Source organism: Cornus florida, unplaced genomic scaffold (genome assembly GCF_030987335.1).
Source record: "Cornus florida cultivar Cherokee Brave unplaced genomic scaffold, ASM3098733v1 CherokeeBrave_3.0.0_Hap2_Chr11, whole genome shotgun sequence".
Taxonomy (NCBI): domain Eukaryota; kingdom Viridiplantae; phylum Streptophyta; class Magnoliopsida; order Cornales; family Cornaceae; genus Cornus; species Cornus florida.
This window is the reverse complement of record NW_026775581.1, coordinates 137612676-137635572: the sequence shown is the minus strand read 5'-3', so window position 1 is coordinate 137635572 and position 22897 is coordinate 137612676. Positions and strand designations below refer to the sequence as shown.

The window sequence follows — 22897 nt, the reverse complement described above, 5'->3', positions numbered from 1 at the left end:
GGGTGTTCTTTGTGATTAAATTGGTTGACAAAAAAGGTGAAGCTTCTGTTGGAGTTGATGAGCTTCAATATTTTGGCAGAGATGCAACAACGACCAAGGGAATGATTATGTGGTAGTGGGGGCCTGCGGCGGCCCCTATCAAGCATTAGTCCAAATTTTGTTAGTTGAATTGGGCTTATTCCTATATGAGTGCACATGTTATGCTATTTTAGCAAAATATGTGTAATCCACGCGGAGATATTTTATTATTTTGTCTTTAAAAGAAATATTTATTTATACCCAGTTTATTCTATAAACCGACTATGAATTTGTATGAACCGATTATGCATTCAATTGTCATTTTAATCAAATGTTGTCAATAGAAAATCAGATTTGAGGATGTCTTAAGACATAAAATTATGATGGAAACAGGGGAGACTGAAAAATCTTTTCACAATTCACATCAAAAATTTAGCATGCACCAACCGAGTGGATCAAAGAAATTGACTCCTCTCATGACATTTATTTTTCCCATAAAATTATTTTATACAAAGCATAATATTTCAATTGAATTTTTCGTTTAACATTTCACATGTTTTTTTTTTTGGTTAAATAACATTTCACATGTTAATAAAATAGAGTAAATGATAAAATCTGTTGAAAACACAATTGATCTCGGATCACAACAGCAGCCATAGTAAACACATCACTCGAATGCTGTATTGCGCATCCTCTTCGGCCATCAAATGGGTCCAAATTAAGGAAAAATTATTAGTTACAACAGATGCAACTAATAATTTACAACATTGTATAACCAACCAATATAACTTATAGCTTGAATGCCTTGTTACTGTCAGAAGAGGTTTTTCTGATCCAGTTAAGAACAGAGATTACTGTCCGAAGAAGTTTTTCAGATCCCGTCATGAACGGAGATTGGCCTAAGTTTTTGAATGATTGCTCGTTGTAGATTGTTGTACATGGGAGTTTCATACTCAATTCTAATTTCTCAAGCCTTAGAATTGCTTATAGAAAGAAGTTGTCTTCGACATTACCAAGCCCGAAAGCAAAAGCAAAAATAGCACCAATTTCAGAGAAAGATGAACACGTGCAGAAAACCCCGATTTTGCCATTCTTCTTGGTTTAAAAACCAACCTCTTTGCTTTATTAGAGTGTTTGTATTGATTGGTTGTACCAATGACGTTTCGTTGTAACTAATAATTTCCCCAAATTAAGAAAACAAGTGGCCGGCAACAGGCCAGCCGACTTAGCCAGTCATCCTTGGACTAAATGGCAACCGTCGTCCCAAAACCTCAGATTCACGATGAGGCATACAAAAAATCCATACAAATAAGCCCCGAGGTGGGACAGAAAATTACAATCCTATTCTAACAAAATTTTTACCTCGTATTAGCCGAGGGTAAGTCTCCGAAAATTTGTGTGAAAAAAAAAAAAAAAAATATATATATATATATATATATATATATATATATATAAGAGGCAAGTGAAAGATGTGGGAGCGAAACAAATAGATTAATCTAAAAGCCAGGAACGTCAATAATTCAATAGACTAGTATAAAAGGTATGAATTCAAACAATAATTCAGCTTCAACTGATGTCCACATCACCTCTTTCCAAACCATTTGATTGGTGGAAAATTATAGAAGAAAGGTTAAAAACATACATTTTTATACAGGCTGCGGAAAAATGTCACACCAAGTTGCTAAAAAATGCCCCTTACACTTTTTGAATGCCAGTAAATAGCTCAAAAACAAAAATTGGAATACATTGGGCCTGGACCAGCAGATGCAATGCAATATTACAATCAGCAGCCCCATCTTTTCCTACTTTCTGCTGTTGAATGGATCTTGTCATATGAAAAAAAACATGTAACAAATCAAAAAGTAGCATGCTGCTAATCTATATGACTTTTAGTAAACTCTAGGACACAATTGCAAGACGGTTCTTTTTACATATTCTTCTCAAGAAACATTTTCATATCCTTCTCAACAAAAGAATGCTTCAGACAACCCAATTAGAAATAACCAGAAGCAAAATCTACTACATGTTGACAACTTCATGACTCTAACTAAAGAAATTTACAGCAGGAAACCTATTCTTTATAAGCAAGAGAGAAGTTAAGGCAATGAACCTTCTTGAAGCAATGAATTTGCTTTCCTGGATAAGCTCCTTCAACCATGAAAACCTGAACCTTTTGCATTGGAATTCCAATGTCAAAATTGTTGTTAAGTTCTTCAACTATTTTGAATTATATAAGAATTATCCTGATTTAAGCACGAATCCAGAAAGAGTAGCTAGAAAATTCAGACAGACGTTTCTCAGTTTCTGAAAGTAGTGATGTACACCTGAAAATTTGAAAAGTTGATTTAGTTAGGAGTCACCCAAGGTTCATTTTACTATTCTTACAAAGAATTAAGTATATCCCATATGCAAAACTAGCAGTAAATTAGCTCGGAAAAAAATTAAAAATTAAAAATAATATATATATATATATATATATATATATATATATATATATATATCACAGCTACATGTTAATAAAATATCAAATTCCACTTATCCCAAAGCAGGAAAAGAGCTCATGTACGCGGGTGTGAAAATCTAAAGTGCCACGGAGTACAATGTTGGACAATGAAGCACTTTGCTGTTCAGTCACGGAATAATTTGATAATTTTTTATGAATATATATAACCACAAAGTTCCTATCACACTTCCATTTCCTTCCATTCAGTCATGAATATGTTGGATATATACAACTACTTCACTGACAGATCATGCCTAAAGAGTAAGTGCCAAATAGGTTAGAAACATAAAACAGATAATAGGCCTAACATCTCCCTTTCAAGTGTTCGGTTATCTGTCAGAAGCAATGCAAACTTAAAAATATGGACCACAAAGATAAAATCCTTGAACTAAGAAAACACAGAAGTAACAGGAGACAACCCGGGCCCCAAAACCTATAAGGCTATAATCCACCTTCCCACTTAGTCCAGGATTCACCGCATCGTAAATCAAAATCTTAAATCATTCTTCCACATAAATAGAGAACCTCTTACATAAGGGGTGAGGCCATTTGTAATTTTCCTATATGCATATTTTTGTCATAAGAAATGTAAAGGGGAAAAAAGTGCCTACTCGGAATCTAAAAAACGATCCTCAAAATGAACTAGCATCGACACATATTACAATCACTGTTAGAGGTTCCCTAACAACAATCAAAGCCCATATTGCCAGTTAGAGAAAAATATAAAGAAAACTGAAGGAATTAGTCAAGTAATCCTAGGTAACTATCATCCTACACACAACTAATAATGAATTGTTCAAACCTAGAAAAGCAATTTGTAAGCCAAGCGACAAAATCCAAAATGATATAGCAGTTCTATAAAAGTCAATGGCATTACCCCCCACAAAGATTTATTGCCCTAATAATTAAAAATGACAAAAAAAAGAGGTACCCTTGGAACTCACAGGGCTGTTAGAAAAATTTCTGGAGTCGAACAAGGCCAGGCACATGTTCCATGTGCTATCTGGCTCAACTTTGACATGAGAAGCTGCAAAAGTACCATGTTTTCCACCAAGAGATGAACTTCCGTAGAACAATTTTGAAATTATCAAACAGTAAAAATTCAAGGTTCAAACTATTTCATCATATCCTTACTGGACAGGTTCAGGGGTTTTCCAAACATCCTCTTAAATGCCAGATGAGTATTACAATTGACATCCAGCAAGTTGTAGGTATTCTTTGCTATAACAAGGCCATACTTAGGCAAGTAAATACACAACAAAATAATATGTCTTCACATCCAAAGTGAACAAGAATCATGAAAAGGAAGAGAGACAACCAGATATTCTCGTGATCTTCCAATTCACTTGAATAAAAAATTTCAACTTTAACCCTCAGTTCTAGACAGGTATTCTTTGATACAACAAGGCCATACTTAGGCAAGTAAATACACAACAAAATAATCTTGAAAAGGATGAGAGTCCACCAGACATTCTCATGTGATCTTCCAATTCATTTGAATAAAAATTATCAAATTTAACTCTCAGTTCTAGAGAACTAAGCATTTGATAAACAAAATAATTCATGACAACTAACCAACCATTATGCACGGCTGGAAGTTGAAAGTCAGGAAATTTCCTTCTTCACATAAGCCAAACATGAGATAACAAACAATTGGAATCCAGAACCAGTAAATGCTAAGACACCTGAAACTATATTAAAATAGGTTAACAAGTTACCTCGCTGCACAAATCTGACAACTAGGCCATCCTCAACAAACATTGCCTTTGGGTGGTGACTGTTTCTCAGATGACATTGCAGATGAACTGGACTGGAAATCTTCCTCCCATTCCATATGTTCCCCACCAGGGCCACCCCATTCTCTTCCTTCCATATTTTCAGAAGATCCATTTCCTGAAACAGCTACTTCCTGAGAAACAATGGATGAAACTTCTCCTGCAAGCTGCATGTGAGTATCAGAAGGCCCCTTAGAAGCAGGTGGGTCACCTGCTTCATGGGAAACAGTAGATAAAACTACTTCTGCAGGCTGCATGTCAGCATCTAAAGGCCCCTTAGAAGCAGATGGAGGGTCAGCTGATTCCTGGGAAACAGTGGATGCAACTTCACTTGCAGGCTGCATGTTGGTCTCTGACAGCCCCTTATAAGCAGCTGGGGGGTTTTCTCGGCTACCATTGTCATTGCTAGATTTATTAGGCATCAGCCACGTAAACTGCAAATTGTGGCCTTGCCAGCATTTGCCATTCACAAACGCCTGCTCAGCTGAACGACGTGTTATGAAAGATATATGAGCTGAGCCATTTTTGGTCTCCGAGTCATCAGATTCTAAATCTTCTAGCTCAATGGTAGAAAGATCACCATATATTGAGAAGTGCTCCCTCAAAACAGTAACCTAAGGAACATAAGACAATAGTTTTATCATTTACTGAAATAAAGAATACAAGGAAAACAATCTCATGAATGCATAAAATTTACTCCATCCAAAGAAATAGGTTCGTTATGAGAGTCAAATTGTTTTAGCTGGCAATCGAGTGCACATCATAGTGTACAAAGTGGGGTGACACTTTGTAGTGTCACACAGAATAGAGGTAAATGCCTCATGCCTAGATATCAGCTAAAGGATGTTTACTAAGGTCATGGAAACTCTTTTAGCATCTTTATCTAAAGTAAAAAAAAAAAAAATCCCATATTTATATCTATTACATATAGCGAGCTGACACAATTTAGAGCAAACATTTTCTTGGATCTGTTAACATTCATATTTGCTTTTCCAAATGATGGGATGTAAAGATGTCCACAAATTTGTCAACCAGAGAGAGAGAGGACCTAAAAATCAAAATCAAAGAGCACAAATTTGATGCCATTGCCTCCCATCAAGTAACAAAAATTGATATTGACATACATAATACAATAATAGAATAAATTTAAGAACATTGTTCTAATAAGTACTAATAATTGAAGCCTTCACACCTTTTAGAATATTGATCAAGAGAACTCGGTGCTTCTAGCCAGAGTGTGTAATTTAACATTTAGAAGGTTTTGTCAAAGAGAAGCAGTTGTGGACAGATTAACCTTATTTCACTAATGAAGGAAAGACAGTGCATGTAATGCACAAACACAAATCTGTTCCATATATATATATATCATGGAAGTGATGGAGAGGCTTACATTTGCGAAACCCGTTGGTAAAGGTGGAACAATTTTAAAAGCGGTTGGGCGGTTGTCCAGTTTGAATCTATTCATGATAAAGGGAGCACCAGCCGGTGCCAAAGGACGAACTGACTGCTTCAAACTCGAAGGTTCCTGCAGTGCCACTTTTGAATTGGAATGGTGGTGCACAACATTCTCAGCAGATTTTTTATTATCTGCCTCCGCCTCAACTTGTGGTGATGCCAAAACAGTACCAGGATTATTGGACTTCAGTGTTGCAGCTATTGAAAAATCAGCTACTGTTCCCACTTTCAATCTTTTAGTGGCCTGCTCAGATGCTACTTCACCTTTGAGACCTGTAGTCTGCAGAAAGTGAAACCTTGAGGATAGCCAACCAAAAGACTTTCAAGATTTTGATTGCTATATCATGTTCTTGAAGGAAAAATGCAAGCAAATATAGTCTTTTCTCTCCTTTCCCATTCAACATTTCAAATGTCCCCAGTGTGATCTCCTATGAGATCCCAACTTCTTTCGGTTCAGAATCTTAGTATCATTAGTTCAGCATGGCATTTTTTTTTATGTAATTCTAGAAATGAATGTGCATATACGGTTTTGTGTAACCAAGTGTTCCAAGCCAGACATGCAACAACACTCACATAACATAGCTTAGAGAAACTCAAGGTTCCAAACTGAGAATAATAATGATAATTATAATACTAAAGAAAAGAAAATTTGTATATAGAAATAAAATTTAAAGTCATTGAAAATAAGTATTACTTGTTTCTCAAGTTTATCCAATTGGCGCCGGAAGTCATTCCGTTTCTGATCAAGCATTTCCTGCTTCTTACGGAGTTCCTCCTTCAAAAGCTCTAAACTCTCCAGCTTCTTTTGTGAAGAAGGTGGAGCTTTGGGGCTGTTAGTGACCAATGGCTTAGGCTGATCAGAGGCAGGAATAACAACATGGGCAACAGTAGCTTCTGGGGCTCCATCTTTTTCTTTGTTAGCAACAAAAGGATAAGATGGAACTGAAGCAACTTTCACAGCACGGGGAGTTATGGATACATTATTGCCACTACTCATTCCGTGATCTGGAACACTGTCCCGATTAGCCCACCATAGCTTGATAAAGCGATTACCCATTACAGCATCAGGTGCCTTCAGAGCAGCCTCTGCCTCTTCTCTCTTAGAAAATTGAACAAATGCCCGTTCACTATTCAATGGAATATAAATGTCAATCACCTCTCCAAATTTTTGAAAATGTGAAAGAAGAGCCTCCCTTTTGTTGTTTTTATGAGGAATGCCATTGACAAATAGTGTGCGTAGGGCCTTTTGAGATGGTTTTCGGATGTTATGCGCGATATCACCTTGTGTCTTCAGAGAGGAATCCATAGCTTGTGAACCAATGCCATCCGCAATTGTCCGCTTCCCCTGACGGGCAGCACCTTGAGGACTTGTTAATGGCTCCTGATATTCCCTTGCTTCATTTTCAACATTATTTGAGGAATTAATTGTGGAATCAATTTTGTCTATAATTTCTGTTCTATTTTTCGAACCACCGATTCTTCCCCATACCGACAAACTTGTATTCTGAGGTCCAGCAGCAGTTGCAGTACTTCTAATTGGGCGTTTATTATCAGAGCCATCACATAATCCAACATGATTATGGTCAGAGGGGTCAATATCCAACGAAGACTCAGTTTCATCAACCTTGGATGGATTTAAAGAATGGAGAACAGTTGACGGTTCCGGACAATCATTTGTCCACAGGGGCTGATCAGGATCATAAAAATCAGCTCCACCTGCACTAACATAACCAGTGAAACCACCATTCAAACCCAACCCATTGTCCACTGTTCCAGGCTTGCTAATTTTGCTATGTAAACCTTTGCTATTCATTGATGAGCTTGAAGGAGCACTAACTGATGGTAAAGATCCAGGTGTTCCCAACAGATGTGCACTTGGAAGCGAAACAGGGAGATTAAACTGTGAAAGGCTCTGTAATTTGGAAAATGACTCAGTTACAGCAGTTTAAATACTTGCTCAAGTAACAAAGTTTCTTTGACAAAATAAATAATCATAACTAAGGAAACAACCCAGTATGATGCTAAGGCACCAAAAATATACTAACATGATAAATCTATTTAACGGTTGATGATGTGATTTATAAAAGCAATATTATTGAATCATAAGAAATGAACCACGTATGAACCAATTCATCTATGACTTAAGATCATCGAGTGAGTGGCCAGGTATAGGTATCAGGTTTGATGGAATGAGAGGTGACCTAATCCCAATGGGCCCATAGGAGGATGAGTGGCCTAGATGGGAAGAAGCTTCCTCCAGAGAGGGCAAGGGGATCCCCTTTGGAGCTTCTAGAGTCTTCTTCGATCATCGCGAACAATTTTTAGAAAATCCAAGAGAGACATTATGCATGTATGTATGCAAAAGTGTTATATGTTGATCATAGATGGTCTCAAGCGTATGCTCAAAGTGCCCGTACAGCATCACGATGGATCAAACCACGTCATGGTTGGCATGGCCAATGAGTCATCAATGCGTGGTCGGGGGTCGCCACATTGCCATGCCAAAACCCAGAAGTGGTAGGCTAGGTACCTACACCAGGTAATTACAACCATCCACTACACTTGGAAATATAAGGTAGCTTCAGTCATTTGGTGGCTGGCTCCTCTAATAACTCTCAGCTCATGAGCACACACACAGACATGCAGTTCTCCACATCTACAAAGGAGGCCCCATCAATTGGACAGACTTAGTGCACATACCATCTGTACCTACACATATCATGTCTGCCCAACAAGAGACAACCAACACTCCGTAACAAAAAGGTATCACAATATGGCAATGACAGTGGATGCCATCCACACTTGCTGATGACATCTTCACATTAACTTTTTGTATACAGATGTGTGCAGAAGTTACAAATGTTGATGCATTTGTATATTTGGAATAAAATTTAAATCAACTAAAAGTAGATGAAGTGCAAGAATGAAGTAAGACATCATCCCCGCTTCGGATGCATGTGTAACATATTCTCAGGTCCACTATGACCAAGCAGTTATGGGTCTTTGAAAGACAATATAACAATGATGAATATCAATTGTATGTTGTTGGACTTCTGGTATATGTTTTTAACATTCAACTGTTTTTTTTCATTGAATGACATTCAACTATCAAAGACAATGCAGGTGTTAAGGTAATATAACTATCCATTTCAGAAGATAGAAACCCCTAAACCCAATAAGTTGTTGGTTCTAACTCAACAGTATAGTTTGGACCAGTTCCAACCCCCAGTTTTAGAGAAATTGGAGCATTTTTTCCAATTTCATGCTATAAGAACATCTTAAATCCATCTTAAAATGCATTCCTATTCTCGATACATAATAGGCATGTAAAACATGCATCTTTCCAAGCATTTTTCAACAAGGATATGAGAATTTCATTTTATGAAGTATGGACATTTCCAAGGAACCCTTTTGTGTAGAATACACATGTTTTGGGTATTGACACTAGATGAATGACACATGCCCGATACATCTTTGATGTGCCGTGGATCTTTAATTTTAAATATGAAATTCTTAACTTTGGACATGTGGTCAATAAGTCTGGGAAACTTGATATGATCAGTGAATCTTGGACAACAGGTATGACATTTTATTAGTATTGAAGAAAATATGAGAAATTTATAACAATCAAATTGAAGTTGTATTAGAATTTATAAGAAGTTTGACCATGTTTTAGAAACAAAAGAAGAAAATTTTATCAAATGGGTAGGCGTGGAAGGAAGAGAAAAATCTTCATAATAATGTCTTTGCGTTTGCATATAATATCTATAAATGCATACACATAATACGTGCCCTTGCAGTGTATTTATTCATGAAACGAGATCATTAATTATTGTTGTGATTCATAAGTTATACATTTCATAAAAATAAATTTGCTCATCATGCAGAAATGTTTATAGTATATGATAGTATAATTATATACAACATCATTGTCATATTCTTGCCAAATCTGAATCTTACTTTACTAAAATATGTTGTATCAGCATATCAGTATCCCGTGTTTGTATTCATGCTTCAATGGTTTTGAATAAATAAGGGTAAAAGCAAACACAACATCACATACCTGAACATCTTCTACAACTATTCGATTGACACCATGCTCCATTGGACACATGTCTCCTCTTAGGCAAAAGCCACGCTCCTCAAAGTCTCTACATCGTTGGCGTGCAATTCCCATATTCAATGAAGCATTTATTGGTGGTCTGAGCGTTCCTTGCAAACCAAGAGAATGGAGTGTATCTAAACCACCATTTGGTATTCCTGAAGTCAATCCAAATGCACTCCAGGATGCATTCGGCGCATGTGAAACATTTGGTAATCCCCTTCCCGCAAACAGACTTGGAGGAACAGATCTCTGTTGAACCATTTGAGTAGCAATCTCAACTGAGCTGAACCTAGAATCAAGATGGCTCCACGAACCAAATTCCCTTCCTCTACCCCTACCAGGACCGGTCTCGGTAGATGATGATTGGTTAACCCCAATTCTTTGATTCAAATCCAAAGGAGCTCGGGAATATATAGCTAAGCCAGGGCGTCTTTTGTCAAACTTTGCAGAAAGATCTTTCTCCAGAGAATCATTTTCCCTGTAAGGGTGCCTGTTTTCGAAGGGTCTGTTTCGCTTTCTGTACGGCCTTGTTAAAACTTGATCCAGGGCATCTCTCTCTAAAGATTGAGACCGTGTCTCCCACCTACGATGCTTATGATTACGATCATCATCATCATCATCGCTAATTTCTTTCTCCTCAGGATCACTGACACAGTCAGAAGGCAAAAGTACTCCTGCCTTTGGTGATGAAACTTCTAGTTCCATTGAATCTTATCAGAAGAAATTTAATACTCAGCTTGTTTATGGTATATAAAGATCCGAATCCCTAGTAAATGAGAAGATCAGAGCACTTATTGCCCAGAAACACTTCAGCAATTACAGGCATACCTGTAAAGGGAAAGGGTTAAGTAAAGAGAAACAACAAAAAAGAAATGATTTTTTATTAAATCACGTAACACTAACAAATGCCACAAGGAAAATAGCAATAGAAGAAATAGATGTTAAGGTCATTGAGCAAGTAAAAACCATTGACTTATGCAACCATCCAACTCAAAGATTTCAAGGCCTAGAGAAAGCAAAATCTATACACAGTCATCACATGTAAACAAGTGTATGAACTGAGCAGAAGAATTCAATTTTGATCTTACTACCTGTAGTGAATCTGGTTCGTTCGGAAATGAAAGATAGGGGTAGATTACATTTAATTCGACTAAATACTTAATTTACCACTTGAGATTTCCTGTAATGCTTCTATTTTTCCTACACTAAAATCCTCTTGGAAAGGAAATTTTTATCCTTGTTTGACTTGCTGAGTAGGCAGAAACATTATTATACCCTTAACTTGTCCTTCAATTAAGACAAAACAAGGTTTACTGTAAAGAGACACATTATGCTTATCTGACAAGTTAATAAGGGGGGGGGGGGGGGGGGGGGAATCATAATTGCATTTTTTATTCCCTGAAACAGTAAATGGAGATTTATGACACCATCAATTGATCAGCAGGAAGGTCAATGTACTTTAAATTCATTAAGACAAGTCTCTGTGGTAAAAAAATAAAAATAAAAAAACCTCATCAGATATTGTGCAACTTCCCCAAAAAAACAAAAAGGCGTTTGCGATTGTTGGGCTTCTGTACAGTTGTCAATACCTTACGTGACAATATTACAATGTAAAGAAAACAGATCATCTATCACATCTGAAGATACAAATACGAGTATATTAACAGGTACAATACAGATGTGGAAAATTTAACTACCTTCACAGTTTTCAAGGCAAATCAAATCGAAACATCAATTTCATCTTTTTCTTTTTTTTGCGGTTCAATTTGTAATTATCATATATTGCAAAATCTTTTACAAAATTATTAAAAAGCTAATTATTAATATTTAAAACAGAAAGCGTGAAAAGATTTTCTTTCACTTTCTTTTGCTGCCTCCATATTTAAAGGGTGGAAAAGAGAAAGAAAGAAAGAGAGAAAAAGAGTGACCCCAGTGCGGTGTGAGCGTAGGGACTAGTAATATAAGCGGAATTGGGCAGAGCCACCTCAAGTATTTCCTTAAAAGTTTGAATTCGATCAGAACATGTGATATTTCATTGACTGTATAATGAAGGTTTTAATGTATTTCAATTGCAATATATCTCATTACCAACTCTGCTCAGATAACACCAAGAAACATTAGGAACAAAATAATATAAGGCATAATTTTCAATTAGCAAACGAAGATTTAGAAGACAAGTGAAGTTCTAACCTAAGGCCAAGGGTTGAAACAAGTCTTGGCAAATTGCTTTAAGAAACAGATTTAGGAGTTCATACCCAAAAGGAGCTGCATAGCACAACTTGGATCTCCAGGCTTGCAGATGTAAGAAATGTGGGCCACAAAAGTGAACAGGCAGCCCATACAAATTAAAATATACTGGACTAGATTTTAATTAAATTTGCATGCAGCTCTTCAGGTGATTTGTAGTTCTGTGTACCTTGCAGTCTTCCTATCTACAGCTTGCACATTGTTCATCATCATCATCCTTACTTTAATCCCATAAGAATGGGGTCGTCCGCATGGATTATCCTTTTTCAATCTTTTCTATTACAAGCAACCACTCCTATAAGATTTAATTTTTTAAATCATTTCTACTAATTCCATCCCACGTTAAGTTCGGCCATCCTCTCTGTCTCCCACCTTCTAAGTGAATTAGGTTCATCTTCTTACTGGTGCCTCTATAGTCTTCTTTGCATATGTCCATACCACCTAAATCTACTTTCCCTTATTTTATCACTAATAGGTGCCACTTCTAATCTAATAGTAACTCTTAATCTTCTAATCACTCCTATCATCAACGGGTCAGTGGCCTAACGATATCGGCCTCTTACTTCTCAAAGGAAGGTCAGAGGTTCAACTCTTAGAAGAGATGTGTGTGTGAGTACCAACTAAGAAAAAAAAAAATCACTCCTATCATACATCTTAACATCATCAATTTGCTACATGACTTTGTAGTTCCTGTTTTCCCTTCAGAGCTTAACGGTCTGCACCATATAAAATAGTTGGCCTAATATACAATTCAGAAAATTCCCCAATTAATTTATTTCTTATTCTTTTATTGCATAAAACACCACTACTCTGTCTCCATTTCGTCAACCTTTCTTCAATTCTACTAATACTATCACTAGGTATCTTGCCATCCATTTGTATAATTGATCCTAGATAGATATAAAGAAAAAGGTTGCTTTGGATTTGAAGTGCACTCATTATATTATCAACATTTGAGTCTTTACCAAAGTTACATTCCGTATATTCAATTTTAGCATACTAATTTTTAGACGTTTTGATTTTAATGCTTTTCTCCACATTTCTAATTTTATTGAACATGGTTAATGTTCTTTATTGGCCTCTCCAAATCAAATTATAAAAAATAAAAAAATACAAGTCTTTTTTACAAGCAGTTATAACACCAAGTCAAGTTGAGGTGTAAAGGGAGACAAGTAAAAAAATCTACAAGTTAGTTCTCTCGTATTTAATCATATCAGCACAATCATCTGAAGATTCAAATAGAGTTCAGCCACATAGGTGATTCATAAATGTAAATGTTACAACTTCTTTGAGAATATTTTGTGTAAATTTATAATCTAGCGATTCTAGCCAGGCACGAAGCTACGCAGCACTCCCACTGATTTTTATTTTTTTAAAATTGTATTATATCCCCATAATTTTTGTAAAATTTTAAAAGTGCCCCCACTAAAATTATGAAAAATAAATAAATAAAAATTCCAACATATAAATCTGCCTCCACTGATATTTTTGGATATGACCTAATCGCCTCTCATTTTATATTTGATTTTCGTACATATAGATTTAATCTACGAATCATTACTTGGAATGTTTGTGATCTCAACGATCCGGACAAAAGGAGGGTAATAAAGGTAGCTTTAAGGAAGTGGGGAGCCCAGGTTGTTTGTCTGCAAGAAACTAAGTTGGCATCCGTTTCTGATGGGGTTGTTAGGAGTCTTTGGGGAGGAAGGTTTCTGGAATGGGAGGCCTTGAATGCTTCAGGTACTTCTAGAGGAATTTTAGTTATGTGGGATTGCAGATGGTTGTCTCGGATGGACGTGTGGATGGGGAGGATCTCTGTATCCTGTGTGTTTAAGATGGAGGAGGACAATTTCAGATGGATTTTCTCTAGGGTCTATGGACCGGTTGTTGATAATGATCAACCTCTTTTTTGGGAGGAGCTTTGCCATGTTTAGGGACTGTGGTCTCTTCCTTGGTGCCTGGGTGGGGATTTCAATTCTGTTAGATCCCCGCTAGAAAGGCCTACAAAGGGAAGGTGGTCTTCAAATATCGTTCAGTTTTCTGACTTTATTGATGAGCATTTTCTCATTGATTTACCAATGGAAGGTGCAGCCTATACGTGGTCCAATGGCAGGGACCCAATTACTTTATCAAGGCTGGATAGGTTTTGATCTCTGGGAAGTGGGAAGAGAAATTCCCAGATGCTGTTCAGGCAGTTTTAGCAAGGGTCATGATCATGTTCCTCTGGTTTTGGATTGTGGGGGTTTGGGATCTCGATGTTTCCCGTTTTGATTTGAGAATATGTGGCTGAGAGCGGAAGACTTCCAGGGGAAAGTTCGATCTTGGTGGGAGGAAGCAACAGTTACAGGTTCGTCCAATTTTACGTTAGCCAGGAAGTTAAAGGCTCCCAAACTCGAGCTTAAGAAGTGGAATAAGGATGTATTCGAGACTCTTGAATGGAGGAAGAATAAAGTCCTTACTGATTTTTCTGAAATTGATAGTCTTGAAGAGGCGGGTGATGTGGAGTCTCTACGTTCTAGGAGAGCCTCCTGTCAGGCAGTTCTTGCTGAGATTGCTAGTATGGAGGAGATTTCGTGGTGACAAAAATCTCGGGCTCTATGGCTAAAAGAGGGAGATCGCAACACAAAAAAATTTCACAAACTTGCTAATGCCCACAGAAGGAGTAATCAGATAGGTCGAATTCGGGTGGATGGTATGGAGTTATGGAGGGAGGACGAGGTGCGTAATGGGATCGTTTCTTTTTATCAGAAGCTTTACACCGAGCCGTTAGCTTGGAGACCCAGGCTTGATAGCCTCCATTTTGAGGCTATTTCTGAGTTGGATAGAGATGGGCTTGAGATTCCTTTTTCTGAAGAGGAAGTTCTGAAGGCTTTATCAAGTTGCAATGGGGACAAAGCTTTGGGCCTGATGGGTTTACTATGCGGTTTCTGATGGAAAGTTGGGCGGTGGTGAGAAACGAGGTGATGGGTACATTTCAAGAGTTTCATTCTACTGGCGTCTTTGAGAAGTCGTTAAATGCCTCATTCATTGCCCTTATCCCTAAGAAGAGCGGTGCTTCTGATATTAAAGATTTTAGACCAATTAGCCTAGTGGGCTGCATTTACAAGGGATGTTATGGATGGGATTATTTCGTCCTCCCAGAATGCTTTCGTCAGAGGACGGCAAATACTAGATTCGGTTCTCATTGCAAGCGAATGTGTGGATTCCAGATTGCGAAGTGGTCTCCCCAGAGTTTTATGCAAACTTGACATTGAAAAAGCTCATGATCATATGAATTGGAATTTCCTGTTGTACTTACTTCAAAGAATGGGGTTTGGAAGCAGATAGAGGAAATGGATAGAGACATGTATTTCATCTGTAAAGTTCTCTGTTCTTGTGAATGAGTCTCCTGCTGGTTTCTTTAGGTGTTCACGAGGTTTAAGACAAGGAGATCCCTTGTCATCTTTCCTTTTTCTCATTGTAATGGAGGGTTTAAGCAAACTTATGAGGAGGGCAGAGGATCTCGGTCTTATCAAGGGCTTTAGGGTGGGGCAGAGATTTAGTCCATCAGTTGGAGATCTCTCATTTACTATTTGCGAATGATACCCTGGTTTTTTGTGATGCTGATGTGTTTCAACTTAGATACTTGAGGTGCATTCTAGCTTGTTTTCAGACAGTTTCTGGGCTGAAGGTCAATGTGGCTAAGAGCGTGCTTGTCCCGGTTGGAGATGTTCAGGATTTCTCCTCCTTAGCCGCAGTCCTTGGGTGTAAGGTGAATTCTTTTCCCATTCCTTACTTGGGTTTGCCCCTAGGGGTTTCCTCTAGGAGAGTGGGGAGTTAGGATCCTATGATTGACAGGTATGTGAAGAGATTGACAGGATGGCAGAAGCAATATATGTCCCGGGGGGGGGGGGGTGGAAGTTACTCTTATAAAGAGCACTTTATCGAGCCTTCCTACTTATTTTTTATTTATGTTCCAAATTCCATGCTCTGTTGCCGAACGGATCGAAAAGATCCAAAGGGATTTCTTTTGGGGCGGAAGGGGCGAAGAGTTTAAGTATCACTTTGTCAAATGGGAGCAAGTTTGCAAGCCCATGAAGCTGGGTGGTCTGCGTATCAGGAGGTTGGTTCCCTTTAATCAAGCTCTCTTGGGTAAATGGTTATAGAGATTCGGGAGAGAAAGGCGTCGCCCTTGGCAAAGGCTTGTAGGCTTGTTTCATGTCGTTCTGGGGAGGAGAGTGACGGTTGGTCTACTCGTCCGGTTTTCTATTGTGGGAGGAGTTGGTGTGTGGAAATCCATTCGGAAGGGTTGGAATGTTTTCTCTTCCCACGTCAGATTCAAAGTTCATGATAGCAGATGTGTTCAATTTTGGGAGGATCTATGGTGCGGTGACAAGCCATTATCTTGTACCTTTCCCAAATTATACAGTATTGCAATTGATAGACATGCCTGCGTAGCTGACTATTATCAGCTTGATAATAGTGGGATTACGTGGGACGTACACTTTCAGCGTTCTTTTCAGAAGTGGGAGATGGACGAGGTATGTGTTCTTTTGGATCTGTTGTATCGGCAGGAGGCAGTTGGCAAAGGTAGTGATGATCTTATGTGGATCCACTCTTCCCATGGTTGATTTGAAGTACAATCCTTGTTCTTGTGCCTATCCAACTTTGATAGCCTTGATTTTCTATGGAAGACCATATGGCGTTCTATGGCTCCAACTAGAGTGGCATTTTTTGTATGGACTGTTGTTTGGGGTAAGATCCTGACGATTGTCAATTGGTGTTGCCTGTGCAAACGAGATAGTGAGTCAGTTGATCATATCCTCCTGCATTGCCCCGTGGCGTACGACTGCTAGAATCTTATACTTGGTTTGTTTGGCATGCTTTGGGTAATGCCCCGATCTTCTAAGCATCTGATTCATGCATGGAGGCGATGTTGTGTGAGAAGTAATGTACGCGACTACTGGAGGACAGTTCTTCAATGCGTGTGGTGGTGCATTTGGAAGGAGAGGAATAGCAGAATGTTGGAAGGGAAAGAGTCATCCACGGTGACGCTAAAACTTCATATTATTCGCTCTCTTTTTAGTTATGTGCAGAGGAGTTCTTGCTCCTCCTCCGATGATTTAATCATTTTTTTGGATTCTTCGGGGCCTTAGATCCCCGTTCCACTTTTGTATAAGGGACACATTCCCCTTTTGAACGCCTTTTATTCTATTATTACTTATAAAAAAAATAATGATAAAAAAAAAAAAAAAAACATATAGATTTTAAATTTTTAAAACCACCCACTTCAAATATTTTATACTTTTTTTTTAATATAGAATTTTATAAATTCTACATTTGTCCCATATGTCTAGTTTTTAGCCTCATAGTTGTTAAAGGCTAAAGGCGCACTAAAGAGCCAAAAGGCTTCTAGAGCCTAAGCGTAAGACGCGAGCTTAATCAAAGTAAGGCGCATGTGTAATAATAATGCATATTTAAACATTTATTATTACATATATTCAGAATCAAGCATTAATTGCAATTAATATATTCGGAATCAAGCATTAATTGCAATTAATATAAGTAGTGAATCATAAATTTATGAATTTTGTCAAATATTTCATAAGGTTAAACAATACGATATATGATATTTTAATTCACTATTCATTAAATAAAAAATAAATTGATATGAATAAATGATTAAAAAATATAAGACACGCCTTTTTTGAGCCTGGAGCCTACTAAAAAGCCTAAGCCTAAAGAATTTAGGTGAGCCTGATTCAAGGGGCCTGAACTATACTAGGCTGAGGCGCTTTAGCTGAGCCTTGATGAGCATAGGGATTTAATGAAATATCACAATCTTTAAGAAGGTACATTGTATTTATTTATTTATTATATATCTCTTTACTTAATTATTGATTTGGAGAACCTAAAACTGAAAATAGTTCAAGTTTTCAATACAAAAACAAGTTTCATAAATTAATTTTAAAATTATTTCAAGCAAGGACTTTCTAGATTTATTGAGTCTTAACTAATTGACTTATTAGAAAAAATTTAATAGTATGAACTGTAAGAGTAAATGAGATATATATTAGAATACAAATCATGCATTTGAATTTGTTTAATTTTGCATAATTGTGTTACTTAAATATACATAGCATTTCTCTTCAAATTTGTATGAAAAACTTAATAAAAAATTCATCAAGAACAATTGTAAATGTCATAAATGAGCATATTATCAATCAAAATATAATTTTTTATATTTATTATTTTGTTTAGAAAAAATTATCTTCATTTTATTATTATTATTATCCCCCCTTTCAACAAGATTCCTGGCTCCGTCACTAAATCTAGCTCATAATCAGTTGTGTATTCGAACATATATATATAAACACTTTTTTACCTGTTTTATTTATTTATTTATCTAATTTTTTACATATACATGAAAAATAAAAAAGATACATGTAAGTATCAATGTTATATGGCTATTTAAAGGAGAAGAAGCATTTCCAGTTAGATCCTAAAAGTTTCCTTAAAAGTTCATAAGAAATGTGTTGATAAAATTCTTCAACCTTTCTAACAAAGATTCCCAGGGGATCATGGTAACTGGTAAGTTCAATAATTTATTGTGGAAATTTATGATTCTGAACTGTAAAGAAACCCAAATTGGAAATTCAGGAGCTCTTTCTTAAATGTCGTAGAAGCAATATTTTTGCAGAGAGAAGACATAACAAAATCATTAGAGATACTAATTATGTGGAAATGAAATTCTTCCATGTGAAAATGGTCTAACTATTGGACAGTCAGTGATTCTTTTGTGAGGCGACCTGACTTTGAAGTATGTTAGGTAATCTCAACAATATTTCAAAAACATCAGCACCATTATTATTTATTTACTTTTTATACGCTTCTTTAATGCTTCCTGAAAATTTTCCTTAGGTCTTGAATGTGTTTTCTGACACCAAAAAACCTATTATTTAGCAAGAAAAATGAAACAACGATAACAGTCTTTCATAAATAGTATATTTGGCTAGTAATATAGATCTACAATGCCTCAAGGCACGTCAACTTAGATACATTTTATTTTCCAGATCATATCATACTAATGGCTCCATCTTATCTCCAGATCATATCATACTAATAGCTCCATCAGCAGGGTGGGCAGAAGATTTAGAGAAAGGGAAGGTAGGACGGGACCCCATCTCCTCATACACTTGGTTGTGTATAAAAGAAATTGAAAGAAAAGGTAAGAGTATCACTTCATTTTACAACATACCTTACATATTTGCACAAGGATGTTGTTTAAGGGGAAATATGTAAAAGAAAAGGTTTCTTTTTCCTTCCTCTCCTTCCACTTAGGGACAGAAGGGAAATAGTCGATTTGTAAAAAAACTACCTTCTTTTACACTCCATTCACCTTTCCTCACAAATAAACAAAGAAAATTCACCCCCCCCCCCCCCCCCCACCCGCCCGCCCCCCCCCCCAACACACCAAACTCCCTTTCCTACCAAACTAAGAACAACTCTCTTTCAGTCCAGTCAAGATAGTCCTAATGTATGACTGGAGTACAAGTATTCAGGCAATGAAACAAGCCGCTCAAATAGATTCCAACACATTTTCTCTATTCACATTTCCCATTTACCTTTTTAGGTCCTCCTTCTTTCCAGTGTCAAATTTAGTAACAATGGCATGCATATAAAACTTATGACACTTCATTTGATAGAAAATAATTTACTACGTAATAATACCAGAAACTTGAGGTTTAAGATAAACATATTGAACTTACAACCATCCACCTCATGCCTTTTCCATTTCACATATAAAGAACTTAACAGAGAATTTAAAAATATAATAATAATAATAATAATGCATCTTCTACATAGGCACTTACACTCGTATATTATTAGATTGATACGCCATAAATGTTTGTTGATAACTATAAATTTATATGTAAAAATATAAATCCTTGTTGTGCCCATATCCTAATTTAAGGGTTGACATGTTACTCTGCCCTTGTCGTGTTATGCCCGTGCAACGGATCGGTGTCCATGCTTCATAGAGAAGTACAATATATCAAGATATTAACTATGAGCCAAGTTTCAAACAGAACTTGTTAGGTGCTGAGTGCAATCTCAATATGTTAGTGATTACCGAGTCCAAATCAATGACTTTGGCTGATTCGGTGAAACTCAGGTCGACCTCACATTTATTTTTCTCTCTAAAAGGAAAATAATAATGGACTATTACAGTCATGTCGTACGAGTAATTGTGCAATGACCGCATGCTGTAAATTCAACTCACAAACATTATATTTTCTAGAAAACTTGAATAATCATCCATCTCGGTGCAAGACAAGGTCAAGAAGTTAAATTTAACATGAAAATTGTTTGTGAGCGCACATTAACTGCATCATGATAGGACTCAAACACGAAATGCTTGCCACAACTGCAAAACACAGACATATCAAGGTTGTCAACAAAATTTCAGCACTTAATAGATAACCAATTATTTGATTAACTAAAGGATACTCCATTACTTTCTGCACCAGCTTTAATTACATCACAATTGATTCCAACTCTTGACATGTACCCATGAACAAAGACTGAACAAACATCACCCAGCAGCCAAAATCCAATTTCATTTAAAAGCCCTCATATAGGCAAGGCAAACCAGTCAGACAAAACACAGAATTAAGCATAAAGCGCATAATAAACTATGGAAAGACATCTTTAAGTGCTTAGAAACCAAGGGGAACATAAATGAGACCTTCTCTAATCTCGCAGTTCTCAATCAAACACGTGCTTAAATTAGAAGCAACATTTCGACACACACAGTCCAAACACTCCAGATTTCAAGTCCTTGTACCAAAAAAAAGTAAAACAGAAACGAAAATGAAAATAAAAAAACACTTATACACACACTCTAGAATGAATATTCCATAAACAAAATCTTTCCCTCGGTAGATAAGCTACGATCACCAACTGAAACCCTAGAGTTATCAAAAGCAAATCGATCATGCATCAATCAAAATCAAACAGAAAACGATAATTATATGGACATATGGTACAAACTTCAACGACAAAAATAGACGAATAAAACAAGAAAAACCAACCTCGTTTCAAAGATTTGGGTTCTTAGGGTTTCAAATTGAGCTCCGTTGGGTCTTGAAAATGCCCGGGCCGTACGTCGCCCCCTTCGATTTTGTTACTCTCTCTCTCTCTCTCTCTCTCTCTCTCTCTCTTTCTCTCTCAAAAATGTAGAAAAGCGAAGAAAAGCGAAGAAAGGGTTTTACAAAGGCAGGATAGAGAGCTATAGGCAATTCGAACCCCCCACTCCCACTCTTCAAAGTCTAATTATCGATTCTGCAATTTGTTAATTTGCTTATAAATATAAATATTGCCTATTTTATTTTAGTGAAATTATGCATGGACCCCTGAGCTCCCGGGTTGAAGACAAGCTGAGAAAAGGCCGAACAAGAATGACAGACTTATAAACCTTCCCAAAATAAATACAAAAACACAAAAACGTCCCTCGAGATTGTGACCATTACAAGATTGCTGGTATCTCCTTCATCGAGAAATTGAATTTTTTTTTTTTTTTTTTAGAATAATATATTTTTACTTTTTTCTTTTTTTCTTTTTTTTTTTGGGTCCAATTCCAGTACTATTCTTTGGACCCAAGGAAGTGTGTGCGTATAATAACTATTTAACACTCATTAAAAAGTTCATGAAAAAATTACTTTAAACACTTCGATAATAAATAATTTCTAGAGAAGAAGTAAAAATTAACGAAATTTGTATTGGGATGATAAACAAAATCATCAGTAAGGAAGTAGTATTTCATAAGACACATTTAAAAGTATACGAGAAATAATAAAACAAAAATTACATACCCAAGTATGGAGAAGTAAGAATTAAATGTCTAACGAGTTTATTTAACAAAATTTTAGAAAAGGGAGCGGTGAAAAATGAGAGGAGAAAGAGTACCATGGTAATATGGTATTTATCTACAAAAGCAAATATGATATATAAAATTGTTACAATTAATGTGTCATACAACGGAACTATGAAAAATGGTGATAGATAAATGTGCAAGGAAAAAATCCACTTATCCAATAACAAATTTGGATTTATACCATGGAATCCAATAGATAAATAAGAGAAAGTAGATTTAGGGGGTGTCCATGTCGTGTTTAAGAAGATTTATAAATTTTTGAGTAAGAAACTTATATAAAAGGTATGGAGATTAAAAAAATAATAATAATTAAATTTAATTAAATAATACTTAGTACGGGAGAGAAGTCTTGTAATCCAAAAGAATGAAAAATTCTAATTATATGAGATTAAGATAAAAATGACAATAATTAATTATTTTTTCAAAAAGCAACTCAATAACATACATATTACCTCCTCTTCTTCTTTTTTAAGAAAATGTTCTCATTGTACATCCTTGATTGGTCTGATGAAATGAATTTTACCAACTATCTTTGTTCTTAAATCTTGTTTTCGATTAGAGAATATTAAAGCACAGCAATGAGTTTGTCAAAAAAAAAAATTTACGCATCATATTAGTTACTTACTTTGTGTTTGGTGTGTAGGAATAAAATGAAATATAATGTTTGGTTGTAAATATAAAATAATTAGGAATGAGATAATAATAACCATTATAATGTTTGGATGGACCAATTTAAAATTTAGAATGGAATAAATTTCAGATTGAGTTGTCAAAAATATCCCTCTTGGTAATAAATAAATTAAATTAACAAAATGATATTATTTTATAATTTTTTTAAAATAAATAGTGGTGGTGTAAGTGGTGATGTTGGAAGGCGG

The 22897-nt window shown here is 36.2% G+C and overlaps 1 protein-coding gene across 3 annotated transcripts; it reads right to left on the bottom strand.

Moving 5' to 3' along the window:
• Positions 1-1509: 1509 nt before the first annotated feature.
• Positions 1510-21535, bottom strand: LOC132285353 (zinc finger CCCH domain-containing protein 41). 3 transcript variants are annotated; one of them, XR_009472512.1, is made up of 7 exons: positions 21178-21535; positions 9815-10684; positions 6446-7663; positions 5687-6031; positions 4240-4910; positions 2129-2342; positions 1510-1843 (listed from the first exon to the last, which is right to left on the bottom strand). XR_009472512.1 is itself a non-coding variant. In XM_059787538.1 (7 exons), the coding sequence occupies exons 3-6, from the start codon at positions 10559-10561 to the stop codon at positions 4272-4274; spliced, it is 2949 nt and encodes a 982-aa protein (XP_059643521.1). In that variant the 5' UTR covers positions 10562-10684; positions 20465-20510; positions 21178-21535; the 3' UTR covers positions 1510-2342; positions 4240-4271. The 3 variants fall into 3 exon arrangements, 2 of the variants coding, with proteins under 2 accessions (XP_059643521.1, XP_059643519.1); XM_059787538.1 differs by adding an exon at positions 20465-20510 and having other exon boundaries at positions 1510-2342; XM_059787536.1 differs by having other exon boundaries at positions 1510-2342.
• Positions 21536-22897: the final 1362 nt, after the last annotated feature.